This window comes from Bison bison, unplaced genomic scaffold (genome assembly GCF_000754665.1).
Source record: "Bison bison bison isolate TAMUID 2011002044 unplaced genomic scaffold, Bison_UMD1.0 scf7180017864163, whole genome shotgun sequence".
Lineage (NCBI taxonomy): Eukaryota > Metazoa > Chordata > Mammalia > Artiodactyla > Bovidae > Bison > Bison bison.
The window spans coordinates 8,998,407-9,012,687 of record NW_011494735.1 but is presented as its reverse complement, the minus strand read 5'-3'; the positions used below and the strand labels follow the sequence as shown (position 1 = coordinate 9,012,687).

The 14,281-nt window shown below is 37.5% G+C and overlaps 1 protein-coding gene across 1 annotated transcript in view; it reads right to left on the bottom strand.

The window, feature by feature from the left end:
* LOC104989799 (chromosome unknown open reading frame, human C12orf56) overlaps positions 1–14,281 on the bottom strand; it is a 77,181-nt gene that overhangs the window by 24,144 nt on the left and 38,756 nt on the right. Inside the window, exons 4-5 of the mRNA XM_010841586.1 lie at positions 9,746–10,148; positions 6,014–6,087 (exon numbers count right to left, since the gene is read on the bottom strand). Coding sequence (XP_010839888.1) covers positions 6,014–6,087; positions 9,746–10,148 — 477 coding nt within the window. The remainder of the gene's footprint in view (positions 1–6,013; positions 6,088–9,745; positions 10,149–14,281) is intronic.

Below are 14,281 nucleotides of genomic sequence, written 5' to 3'. Positions count from 1 at the left end.
GATACATGTACCCTCAATGATCATAGCACCATTATTTACAATGGCTAATGGATGTAAGTAACCTCTGCAGATGAATGGATAAAGAAGATATGGTATGTATGTTTGTGTGTGTGTGTGTGTGTGTATATAGTTTTAGTTGCCAAATCATATCCAACTCTTGTGACTCTATGGACTATAGCCTGCCAGGCTCCTCTGTCCCATGGGATTTCCCAGGCAAGAATACTGGAGTGGGTTGCAATTTCCTTCTCCAGGGCATCTTCCCGACCCAGGGATCAAACCTGTATCTCCTGCATTGGCAGGCGGATTCTTTATCACTGAGTCACCAGGGAAGCCATATATGTGTGTATGTGTGTACACACACACACACACACACACACACACACACACACAGGAATACTACTCAGCCATAAAAAAGAATGAAATTCTGCCATTTGTAGAACATGGATAGACTTGGAGGGTATTATGCTAATTGAAATAAGTCAGACAGAAAAAGGCAGATACTGTATGATATCACTTATATGTGGAATCTAAGAAATAAAACAAACTAATGAATATAACAAAAAAGAAATAGACTCACAGTTACAGAGAACAAACTAGTAGTCAGCAGTGAGGAGAGAGAAGGCACGAGGGGCGAGACAGAGGTAGGGCATTAAGAGTATAAACTACTGTGTATAAAATAAATAAGCTGCAAGGATATATCATACGGCACAGGGAATATAGCCAATATTTTATAACAATTTTAAATGGACTATAATCATTAAAAATTATGAATCACAATGTTGTATACCTAAAACATATAATATTATAAATCAACTATACCTGAATTTAAAAAAGAAAAGAATTCAGTAATAACAGTCATAGAGGCAGATGAACATGATTTTGAGTATGGGGGCACGGTCAGATAGACTGACCGGTATCCTAGATCTGCCCCTGCTCCTCTGAGTGAGTACCAAGGGCAAGTGTCCTAGTATCTCTATACCTCAGTTTTCCCATCTGTAAGATGGGGATGATGATAGTACCTATCCCACTGGGCTGTTTTGATACTTTAGTTACTTTGATATTTAGTTACATGTGCTTAGCATACAGTAAATATTTAATAAATATTATCTAAATAGGAATAAGCTTTGAGATCTTGCTTCCCTATATATACCCATTTCAAATTATTGCCATATTTGATATGGCAATAAATATTTCATATTTTAAAAATAACCATAAAATCCCTTTGCTGAGAACTCAAAAAAAACAGCAGAAATGTAGTTTTCACAAACAAATGAGCTTAGAAAAGCAAAAGCCCAGAAAAAATACAGTATCAGCACAATCATTTTGAAATTGAGTTTCCAGTTTTTCCCACTGGGAGTCAGCAATTTGCTAAGATTCATATAGAAATGAACTGTTTTTAATCTTTTGGCACCTATGATAATAGATTATAATATCAAACTATTTTTTTCAAAAAGGCAAAAACAAATTTCAAAAGAAAAAGCACAGTAATCTCTTCATACTGAAAATCAATTCATATGTAAAGTGAGGTCTTATCTTACATCATAAATTCAAATTAGATTCAGTAGTCTATATTTCTACAGAGAAGTTATGGATAATCACAGTTTCTCTGAAAATTCAGAGAATATTTGCTTTTACATAGATGACAAACTTTGACTAATTTAAATAAGAAAAAGTCTAGTGCCAGAAGACTCCATTATTCAGTTTAGGAATAAGAGGAAATTTTATACTAAAGTCAACAGATATTCTGTATTTCATGAGCCAGAAAACAAAACCTCACCCAAACAACGTGGCAGGAGAATTCTTGATTTAATGATAAGTTCTATTTTTCCTGTATTTTTTTTCATTTTTACAAACATTTAACATCAGTTATACCTTACATTCGGAGAAGGCAATGGCACCCCACTCCCGTACTCTTGTCTGGAAAATCCCATGGACGGAGGAGCCTGGTAGGCTGCAGTCCATAGGGTCGCGAAGAGTTGGACACGACTGAGTGACTTCCCTTTCACTTTTCACTTTCATGCATTGGAGAAGGAAATGGCAACCCACTCCAGTGTTCTTGCCTGGAGAATCCCAGGGACGGGGGAGCCTGGTGGGCTGCCGTCTATGGGGTCGCACAGAGTCGGACGCAACTGAAGCGACTTAGCAGCAGCAGCAGCAGCATACCTTACATTTGTATCATACTTTATAGCTGGAATGGATTTTCATACATTATCTCAGAAGCCCAGTGTATATATTCACAATAATCAGATTACAGAACTCACAACTGTGACAGAATCCTAACTTGAAAACCCAAAGAATATTTACTTTTTTTTAAACTGAAGGTGCCTTGTAGGTACAGACCATTTCCTATGTGTCTTGTACATATATTTGCATCCTTCGTGGTACATTAAATTACTATACTTTAAATATATTTATTGCCTTTAGTAATTAACTTTGCAAGAAATATGCTTTTCCTGAGTCCAGATAGAGGCAGACCTCTCCTTGCCTCCAGGGATAAATTTCAAGCCACACAAAGTGAGAGCCTGTTTTATTATACAATTAACTTTAGAATCACTTTATACAATATAGCACCAAAATTAAAACGGATACTTTTTTAGAGTAAACATATGAAAACATGTAGAAATTCTAAGCTATCTAGATAATCATCTTTTTAAAAAAGAAATCCCAAACATTATGTTATTTAACCCCTATACCTCAGAACATATCTCAAAATAAAAGGAACATTTCCTTGCAAACTCATCATTATCACACAAACAAACTTATCAGTAATTCTATGGTATTGTCTAATACCCAGTCTGTATTCAAATGTTCTCTCTTGCCTTAAAATATATTTTTAAGACTTGCTAAATATATTGCTTGCTATATATTTGGCTTGCTAAAATCAAGATCTAAATAAGATAATGGTTATATTTGCTTGCTGTGTTTCTTAGGTCTTTTAAAAACTTTAACTATGGAAATTTTCATACACAAAAATGGAGAAAATCACATAAGAAACCCCACATACACATCACTGAGCTTCAGTAATTTTCAACATTTTGCCAGTCTCGTTTTATCTATTGCCTTACACACACACAGACACACACATACCTTTAAAAATTCTGAGATAAAATATACATAACATAAAATCTGCCATTTTAACCATCTTCAGGTATATTAATACAATTCAGCAGCAGTAAGTGTGATCATAATATTGTGCAACATCACTACTACCCATTTCCAGAACATTTTCATCATCCCAAACAGAAACTCTGAATCCATCAATCAGTAAGTCTCCATTGCTCTCTCTCCCTAGCTCCTGGTAACCCATATTCTGGTTTCTGTTTCTATGAATTTGCCTATTTTAGGTATCTCATATAAGTGGAATCATAAAATATTTGTCCTTTTATGACTGACTTATTTCACATAGCATTATGTCTTCAAGGCTCATCTATATTGTCACATGTATCAGAATTTCATTCCTTCTTAAGGCTGACACACCCACACTTTAAGTCAGATTCCAATTTAATTGTGGAGAAGCAATTTCTTGGCTGGGCAATCCCATGGACAGAGGAGCCTGGCGGGCTATAGTCCATGAGGTTGCAAAGTAGTCAGATACAACTGAGGGACTAAACCACAACAAAGCAGTTTAATTGTCTGAGCAAAGATGTGCCATAGGTGGTGCTCTTTGTTTCATGTTATGTCAAATAATGAGGCACAAAATTTTTAAGTGCCTCATTAGAGCATCCCAGTTAAGTGATGCTAAAACTGATCAATGGTTTAGTTATTTACATGATCCCTCGATTTTGAAGTTCCACTTCACCTTTCTATCTAATAGTTCCATCCATTGAGATCATTGCATGAATCTTTTATTTCATTTGCGGTTGGAAAAATGGTAATTTTCTATTTCTCTCAAACCTTCCACATTTATTAACTGGAATTCTGTAAAATTAAATTTGTTCTCATCAACTTGAGCTACTTGGTTACCCTGAACTAACTACAGTTTATGCAGGAAAGGCAGGATAAATGCTTAATTCTTTGCATTTGTTTGCTTATTTGCAGAGAAATGAATTAATGCCCTATTTACTTCTAATGAAATTTAATGTATTTTTTATTTCTTAACAGAAGAAGGGTAGGAGAGAGGACTTTCCATGATACATCATTATACACTTTGGAATTTTTATATATTCATTATGTTTTAACCATCTCATTCATTATTTTTTCTGATCTCATGTTGTCCTATCTTTGGCTAAATAAGGAGCCCCTTCATGGGTGCTCCTGTGCCCTTTAGTTTGGGCCCTGTTGCTCTTTGCATTCTGCCTCAAGCTGTTTCAAATTCATTTGTGTATTTCCTGTCACAGGCCTAGAATTAGTCATTCTTCCAAGGAACTTTGGGTCCTTTTAATGGGGAATGAATTGTAACTTTTAAAATTAAACTTTCCCTTAGTTTATTTGCATCACCCCCAGTATATGTCACTTATCGTAAATCTCTCAAAACTCACTTATGACTTAATATCAAAGTTATTGGAATCATCAATTCACAGAGTGTTTTCTTTGTGCAAAGCACTGTTTTAAGTAAGAAAAATACAAAAATTAATAAGACATCCTTCTTGCCTTCCAGGGTGGCAGTGATGATTTAGTTACTAAGTTGTGTCCAACTCTTGTGACCCCATGGACTGTAGCCCTCCAGGCTCCTCTGTCCATGTGATTTCCCAGGCAAGAATACTGGAGTGATTGTCATTTTCTTCTCTAAGGGATCTTCCTGACCCAGGGATCAAACCCACGACTCCTGCATTGCAGGTGGATTCTTTACCCCTGAGCCACAAAGGAAGTCCATTGCCTTCCAAAAGCTCAAAATCTATTGGCAGTAATAGTCACATCACAAGTAACTGCTTCAATGTAAGGCTGACTGTGATGAGAACATAGTAGTACTATGAAGTCTGGATAAAATCCAAGTTCCTTTGTCTTGCATATAAGGTCAAGCCTCTATCTTATTTCATTCATTCATTCATTCATTCATTCATTGTATAAAGCTTACTGGCAGTCTACTATGTGCTAGTGACCAAGGTACAGTCTCCCCTTAAGGATCATATTTCCTAATGGGGCAGCATGTAAACAAGCAATCCATAATACAGAGAAGACAGTGCTACAAGTTGTGTAACCACAGGATTTTATGGAGGGGCCCTCTTAACTTACTTTGAGAAATGATTTTTAGAAAAAGGGATAATGAGTTAAGACTTGAGCTGACATTTCTATGGAGAGGAAGAAGAGAAGTAGGTAAGTTCTAGAATGGAGACCATCATGTTAGGATCCAGATGAACAGGGAGCTTTTTGAGACCTACAAGTTCTCTTGGATCAGGAATTTAAGGTAGGAGTGTGGGAGACACAACAGTTGAGGGGAGAAAAATAAAGAGATATCAGGAAGATTTGTAAAAAGGTGTTGTAGAGTGTAGACAATTCTAAGGGCACTGGGGAGCTCTTCAAAGACTTTAAGGGAGAAGTGACATGATCAGATTTGTGCTTCTGAAAGATTCCTCTGTCATGCTGAGGAAAGGTCTATCAAGGTGCAAGAGTGAAGGCAGAGACGAGCAAGGAAAATACTGGTGGGAGCCCAAAACAGAAATAATTGGACATGAGCATATGGCAGTGGAAAGAAGTGGGTGTTATCCAGATATATTCAATAGGTACAATAAATCATGTGGTGATGACTGGATGTAGAGGGTGGGCATCTGGGGATCCAAGACCCTGGCTTAGGCTGTCTGGAGATACTGACATCATGCCCTGTTTAGGAAACATAGACAGAAGGTCAAGTCACAGAAGGAAGAGGCTGAGCCCTGTTTTGAATATGCTGACGTTTTGGCTCCTGTGACACATACAAGAAGTGATGTCCCATAGATTATAGTATTTGCAAGTCAGGGCATGAAGTGATATAGATATAAATGTGATGGTCAGCAACTCACAGAGTTAGGAGAGGCAAAGAGAACAACACCCCCACCCCCAACCTCCTATGTAACTCTGACCTGTCATCACTTCTTACCTGTATGGCTTTTGACTTCCAGTAGCAGGACTGAGCTCACTAACATATAGGGGATCTTGTAAAAGAGTAGCTTTCTGAAAGAGGAAAAAAGTGGGAATAGTTAGAATTTTTGTTGAATGAAAATCAATTCTGCTTACTTTTAGTCAATATCATATATCTATTCTTTAATCCCTTCTACAGTACATGATTTGTAACTCATTCCAGTATTTGATAATACCACAGGGAATTTTTCCTTACATAGTTTTTTAAAAGTTTTAAACATAACACTTGCTCATTGTATCAACATCAAACAGTACAGAAATGTATAAATGATAAAAAGTTCCCTATCCCTCACCTCTTCTGTCTCAATTTTCAAAACACCTTGCTGTTGTTGGTTTGGTTTATATTCTTTCAGGCAGATAAAAACATATTAATTATAACATACATTTATAATATTTACACATTAGATGATATATATTTATAATATTTATTTAATACTAGCCACATCATATCACATATTAATCCGGGGTCTTTTTTTCACTTAATACGTAGTGGACAGTTCTTCATATCTATATATATAGATTTACTTCAGTCTTTTTAATAATTACAGTATTACATTGCCAAGATATACAATAATTTTTTTACCTGTTCCCCCTTTAATGGGGTTATTTTTTCCTTAAATTGTTAGTGTTGCCATTTCCCATTCATTCTGGGTCTTAAAACAAACTGGCATGTAATGTTCGGCAAGTTCTCTAAATAATTTTTTGTTTATTTTGAGGCTTAACAGACAGGTCAGAAGGGATTTCTGAAATGTTTCTGATTTACAGCTCCAAACAACTCCTGTCTTACTCCTTATAAACAGAGTATGGTGGTAGGTGGTGTGTAGGGGGGATTATGTGCTTTGTCTTACTAGTTTTGTCATCATTCTATGTTTTTTTCTTTTTTTAAAAAAGCTGCCCTTTTTTCCTCTCCAAAGTTATCCTTGCCTTAAATCTAGAATTTTAATTTGAGAATATTCCTTAGTTATTAAGCTTTCTAGCAGTTATCTTCACAACATAAGCGCAAAGAATTGCCATATTTTGTCTTTGTAGAATTTGAGATGCTAAACAACAGAGATCATAATTACTTTTGGTAAAATTTACAGATAAAATGGCTTACTCACAGAGACAACTCGTTGGAAACCCTTAAAATCAGAATGAGTGCTAATTTCTAACTGGATGGTTTAGGTTAATTTTACCTGAAAGTATACAGAGAGTTAAGATGTCTTTTCCCAGGAGCATTTCCATACCTCAACAGGAAAGAAATGTCAGACGCAACAGATCAATTACCCAAGATAAGTCTGCCTGATTTAGGAGATTATTTTTTTTCCATTTCCTAAAATCTATGAAGATAGCCAAGACTAACCAAGGGTAACCACCCTAATGAGAGAATCCAACAATGTCACAAAAAAAGTTACACTTTTTTAAATGTTTATATTGAGTTAATACCGTTTTCACTAGAATAAATGCTAGCCTAATTGATTCATCATTTGTATATGAAATATTTGCTTACTTGTTTTCCTTCTTTCAAGGGATAGAACGTTGTTTAATAATAATGTCTGCCAACTCATAAGGATAACCCCCTCCATCCACATTATTTCAGTGCATAGAAAAAAAAATCAGTCTATCTGGGTTCAAATCCCAGTTCTGTGTTAGTTGTATAACCTTGAATATATTATTTAACTTCCCTATACCTCAGTTTCCTCATCTATGAGATGAGAATAACAGTCTTCCTTATAAGACTATTGTACAGATTAAATGAGTTAATATACAGAAAGCATCAGCACAGTTAATAACATTGATAATAACACTGCATGTTAGTTATTTGTTGTTGCTTTTATCATCAGAAGGGCTATGAGTTGGCCCATCTGACTTACCCCAAGCATGCCTCTACTGCAGAATTTTAAAGTAGTACTTAAAACTAGGAGTTAGTTAATTCTGGAAGCATAAACAGTTATTTTGAAATATTTAGGCAGATTTTTAAAAGTCAATTAAGTTTTGGGTTTTCTATTACAATATATAAGGCCTTCTCTTAAGAGATCAAGATTTTCCCTCTATTTATGATTCACATACATTCTTAATTTGGAGAAAGCTGTTTAAAATTTTACAGATGAATTTTAAACATTTAGCATTTAATTTAAACATTAAATATTCTGAACTGTGTTATGAGAAAAAAACTAGAGTTGCCTTGCAGTCTTCCAAATTTGGGCCTCTTATAAAACCCCTCCTTCCTAGCTTCTTCTGAGTGATAAGAGTCTTTCATACCTCTTAACAATGGCACCCCACTGCAGTACTCTTGGCTGGAAAATCCCATGGACGGAGGAGCCTGGAAGGCTGCAGTCCATGGGGTTGCTAAGAGTCGGACACGACTGAGTGACTTCACTTTCACTTTTCACTTTCATACATTGGAGAAGGAAATGGCAACCCACTCCAGTGTTTTTGCCTGGAGAATCCCAAGGACGGGGGAGCCTGGTGGGCTGCCGTCTATGGGGTTGCACAGAGTCAGACACGACCGACACGACTTAGCAGCAGCAGCAGCAGCAACATTATTATGAAAGACTCTTTTCACTCAGAAGGGCTTCCTTTATGGCTCCCCTGGTAAAGAATCCACCTACAATGCGGGAGACCTGGGTTCAATCCCTGGGTTGGGAAGATCTGATGGAGAAGGGATAGACTACCCACTCCAGTATTCTTGGGCTTCCCTTGTGGCTCAGCTGATAAAGAATCCATCCACAATGCAGACCTGAGTTAGTCCTGTATAGTCCATGGGGTTGAAAAGAGTCAGATACGACTGAGTGACTTCCATTTCAACATTATTATATTTGAAGATCAGTAATAAAAGTTATATATCACTGAAGGGAACTAAAAAGGGTCATATTATAAAACTGATCCTGGCGTTATAAAAAGATTACTAAATGAGAGTTCTTTGAGTAAGTTACTTAGAAATTTTTTTTTGCTTCAGTCTCTTCATTTATAAAATAAAGGACATAAGCCAGGTGATCTCTGTAAAATTATCTGATCTTATGACAATGACTCCCACTAACCTACTTTCAGTACCACAGCTAAGAAATAATGAAACATATTGACAGTGTTGAGCTTTGTCCTCACTGAAAGCTGAATGGTTAAGAAATCACCCCTTGTGTGCGTGCTAAGTCACTTCAATTGTGTCCAACTCTTTGCAACGCTATGGACCATAGCTCACCAGGCTCCTCTGTCCATGAGATTCTCCAGGTGAGAATACTGGAGTGGGGTGCCATGCCTTCCTCCAGGGGATCTTCCCGACCCAGGGATCGAACCTGTGTGTCTTAAATCTCCTGCATTGGCAGGCAGGTTTTTTACCACTACCGCTACCTGGGAAGCCTGAGAAATCACCCCAGCTAACTGTAAAAAAAACCACACTGCTCACAAATATTCCAAAATACGACCTGTCTCCAACCTTCCTCACTGATTCCCATGAGACTTATGGCCAACTCCCCTATTTATTACCTGCCTCATGAAACCTCAGGCCCATCACCTTTTCTTTAAGACACTTTTCATTAATGAGCATTTTCCCTATTGCAGTAGCCTAATAAAATCATCACCTTAATTGTCCAGTGCATTGTGTCTTTCACTATCTTAAATCCCAAGGTTAAGTTTCCAAAATGGGGAGGAAGAGCAGGGAAGCCAATCCTAAAAAATAATACTCAAGCCGAGGTTAACTTAGGAGGGTACTTACTATAATATAATTGTTCCATGAACTTTTTAAGTGCAGAAATATTGATGACGTTGTGGAAATAACATACAAATGAAGTTCTGACTCCTTTCTCTCTAGGTTTGGGTTGCTCTGTAAAGGGGAAGCCAGGGTGGAATTTCCTAAGTAAAACTCATTTCCGTTCCCATTGCACTTGAAAGGGATTTCACTTAGAGAGTCTTTGTGATCTGAAAGCCCCTGGGGTTCTTTTGTGTCTGTTATACAAAATGGCCCACTAGCTTTGCTACTGGCTGATGTGAGCTGACAACTTCTGGAGGGGTTAGGTAAGGGTCCACGGGCTCTTTGGCCATGAAGGGACAGCTTCTTCAGGTCTGAAGGAGGGCCGAGAATTGAATCCTTGGATGCTGTGCTGCTCTCCTGGTGGTACCTGTCAGGTAGAATTTAGAGTTAAACATAATATTCAGAATTTAACAGAAAGGAACAAAGAGAACCCAGTGGCCCATTGCAGCAGTTCGAGTCTGAAAGTAAAAGTCTTCATATAAAGGGAATGCTTGTTAGGAGAAAGGAGTGATTTACTCTCACCTGCTGTTCACCACTGACCTAGAGGAGTTATGGTATAATTCTTCAGTATATATTCCTGCTTTCAGAAATAGAATTCTACCCTATGTCATTTAAAGAGGCTTTTTTTTTTTTTTTTTACATCTAAAGCATTATGCCTGTCCTTCACAGAACCCAATACTCCTAGTGAAAGGACTTTTCATTCAAGTTTTGAAACTTGATTGTTCTTTCATTGTGCATTTCTGATGGATACCATAAAGAAAAAACTATTCATATGGAGAGATGTGAAGAGAGATTTTCTTTGGTGTTTTCTTTGGTGTTTTCTTTGACTCATGTTTTGCTAATACTCTTCTGATTTTTCCAATATCATTGCAATAGCATCAGCAGTTTTTTTTCAGAATCAATCTTTGTCCCATCTTTTGTCTTCCCTGTTCTCTCCAGCTCACCATGACCCATTTCTTTTCTCTGCAGCCCAAGGAAGCAAGGGGCAGAGGCTAAGAAGTTGCAGAGTATGAGATCCAAGTTCTAATCCAGGCTCTGCCACTCAGTGGTTATGTGACTTTGATTGACCTAAGCCTTAATTTCCTAATTTTAAAATAGGAACCAAGAGAACCACGTTATTGGGTTTCTGTGAGGATTAAGTAAAAAAATAGATGCAATACTCAATAGATGCTAGCTATTAATCACTCAGTAGGTGCTAGCTATTAATATTACCCTATATTGTATTGAATTGCTATTTTATCATTTTATATTAATTAATCTTGTCTCCCTTATGAGACTGGAACCTCTATGAAAGTTGGAAACCACTTTGTTTTTATTTGTTCTTAATTTTAAACAGGTGTAGAATTCATTCGTCATCTGTACAATGCTATGAACTAGGCTGACTGTCAATTCTCAGCTCCCTCTTCCACTGACTTTACATATGTGTACATGTATGCACGCACATACACACGCACGAACATACAAGTGCTCAAAAGTGATAGCTTTTCTTTATTCTTGTAGATGATATTTTCTAAAATTTTCTCTATGGGAATTGAATTAAATAGCCAGTGCACAGATTATGTTAGATAATGTTATGAAATTAGGTTAAAATGTTCATTTAGGCACAACATATGTTAAACTAAGATCATGGCATCCAGTCCCATCACTTCATGGCAAATAGATGGGGAAACAGTGAAAACAGTGACAGACTTTATTTTGGGGGGGCTCCAAAATCACTGCAGATTGTGACTGCAGCCATGAAATTCAAAGACGCTTGCTCCTTGGAAGAAAAGCTATGACCAACCTAAGCAGCATATTAAAAAGCAGATACATCACTTTGCCAACAAAGGTCCATCTAGTCAAAGCTATGGTTTTTCCAGTAGTCACATATGGATGTGAGAGTTGGACTATAAAGAAAGCTGAGCACTGAAGAATTGATGCTTTTGAACTGAGGTGTTGGAGAAGACTCTTGAGAGTCCCTTGGACTGCAAGGAGATCCAACCAGTCCATCCTGAAGGAAATCAGTCCTGAATATTCATTGGAAGGACTGATGCTGAAACTCCAATACTTTGGCCACCTGATGCAAAGAACTGACTCATTTGAAAAGACCCTGATGCTGGGAAAGATTGAAGGCAGGAGGAGAAGGGGACAACAGAGGGTGAGACGGTTGGATGGCATCACCGACTCAATGGACATGAGTTTGAGTAAGCTCCGGGTGTTGGTGGTGGACAGGGAGGCCTGGCATGCTGCAGTCCATGGGGTTGCAAAGTGCTGGACACGACTGAGCGACTGAACTGAACTGATCTTAAAGGTCAGCAAAATGATTTCAGGTAATTACAGAAAGGTCCACTTGAAGTGACTGTAATTTACTCAGTTGTATGAAAAATGTATTATTTTAGAGAGTTAAAAAGAGTTTCTAACAAGGATTACCTTTTTGACAGCATAAATTAAAATGCCACAGACATTATAGCTTCACCAATTAAGCAAGCCAACCATAAAGCTAAACTGTATTTTTCATTTAAGATTCAGTAATACCCACTCTTAGTAGTCTGATTAAAGAGTAGTTCATTATTAAGCAAGAGTTCTAGAACATTGAATTTCCACACTTGTCGACTTCATATTTATAGTACTAGGTTGCTAAAAGTCAAATGTTTTTCTAATGAGCTGATTATGTATCTCTAGGGAGAGCCCAGCCATAAAGGAGTAAGCAGTGAGATAACTGGAAAAGATAACTCCAAGATCAAAATTATGCACAAATGACTTTTCTCCTTTTCCCCTCCACATCAAACACAGCCACATTCACTCCTTGAGGCTGAAACCATCAAGTTAAAGCCACAGGCCAAAAAGCAACAGGCAACATTAAACAGCTTCAGAAAAATCCATTAGATGCAAGGTCGACTAAAAATACAAAGTACATATATGCTAGTGTATTGATTCTATCAAGAAATGAGGAAAAATGTTAAGTAGAATTTATTTAACTTCTTTCTCATCTTTTTCAAAAGTTTTAAAATCAAATACAAAAAAATAATTATTTGATTTTTAAATTCTTAAGAAGGAAGAGAAAGAAGTTAAATATGAAAATGGGGAATTTAGTTTTCATGGAGAGCAAAGCACCTATTCAAGGAAGTAGTCAGATTAATGTATAAAATAGAAAAAACAAGCAGAACAATAAAAACAATGATTCTTCCATAAAAAAATTATATAAGCCTAGATCTTAAGATGTAGAATTTCAGCTCTCCTGAATTAAAAAATTCCCCATGAAGGCTCTACTAAAGCAGAATTGGTGAGATATAAGCAATTTTATGTAAAATAATTCAAAACTGGAAAGCAGTTATCAGTATTTAAGTGTAATCAAGAGGCTGGCAGAGACCAGTACCAAACGCATCATGTGACCCAGAGTCACATAACATAATATTCAACACAGTTAGCACTCTGAATAGTACATTTTATGGCAACCTACTCCAATATTCTTGCCTGGAGAGTCCCAAGGACAGAGTTGCCTGGCAGGCTACAGTCCATAGGGTCAAAAAGAGTCAGACATGCCTGAAGCATCTTAGCACGCACACATGCCAAATTATTGCACAGTAGCATTTTTATTAGCTTTTAAAGAAAGTACTTATTTTAATTTTGGCTGTGCTGGGTCTTCATTGCTGCGTGAGCTTTTCTCTAGAAGGGGCAACCAGGGGCTCCATTCCAGTTGTAGTATACAGGCTTCTCCTTGTGGCAGCTGCTCCTATTGTGGACCACGAGCTCCAGGTGCACAGGCTTCAGTAGTTGTGGCACGTGGGCACAGTAGTTGCAGCTCCTGGGCTCTAGAGCACAGGCTTGGTAGTTGTGGCACACCAACTTAGTTGCTTCTCAGCATGTGGGGTCTTCCTGGACCAGGGATTGAACTCATCTCCTGAACTGGCAGACAGATTCTTTACCACCGAGCCATCCGAGAAGCCCACACAATAGCATTTTTATTCTTTAAATACTATATTATTAGTGGGAGTAGAAAAGAGGGAAGTTATTCTGTTCCAAGACTTGATCAAGGATTCTGAGGATGCCGAATAGGTTATTGTTTAGTGACTGACTTGCAGATAATTAGCAATAACAACAGAGCTAAGTTTAATAGGGATTTACTAAGTGTCACACACAGTTCAAGCACTTCACATGTACAGTTGACCCTTGAACAACATGAGGTTGGGGCGCTGACCCTCTGCATAGTTGGAAATGAACACATAACACTTTAGAGTCACCCCCCTGTATCCAAGGTTCCATATCTGAGGATTGTGTAGGACTGTAGTACGTACCTATTAAAGAAATATGCATATAAATGAACCCGCAAAGTTCAAACCTGTGTTGTTCAAGGGTCAACCGTACGTGATTTAGTTCTTTATGTATCATCCCCGTGGGACAGGTACCATTGTGAGCCCCATCCTACGATGAGGAGTGAAGCCCTGGGAAGGTGAAATAGTCCAAGACACAGTCCAGACTTGAGGTCATCCAGTGTGACTACTGAGCCTGCATGATTTTCTC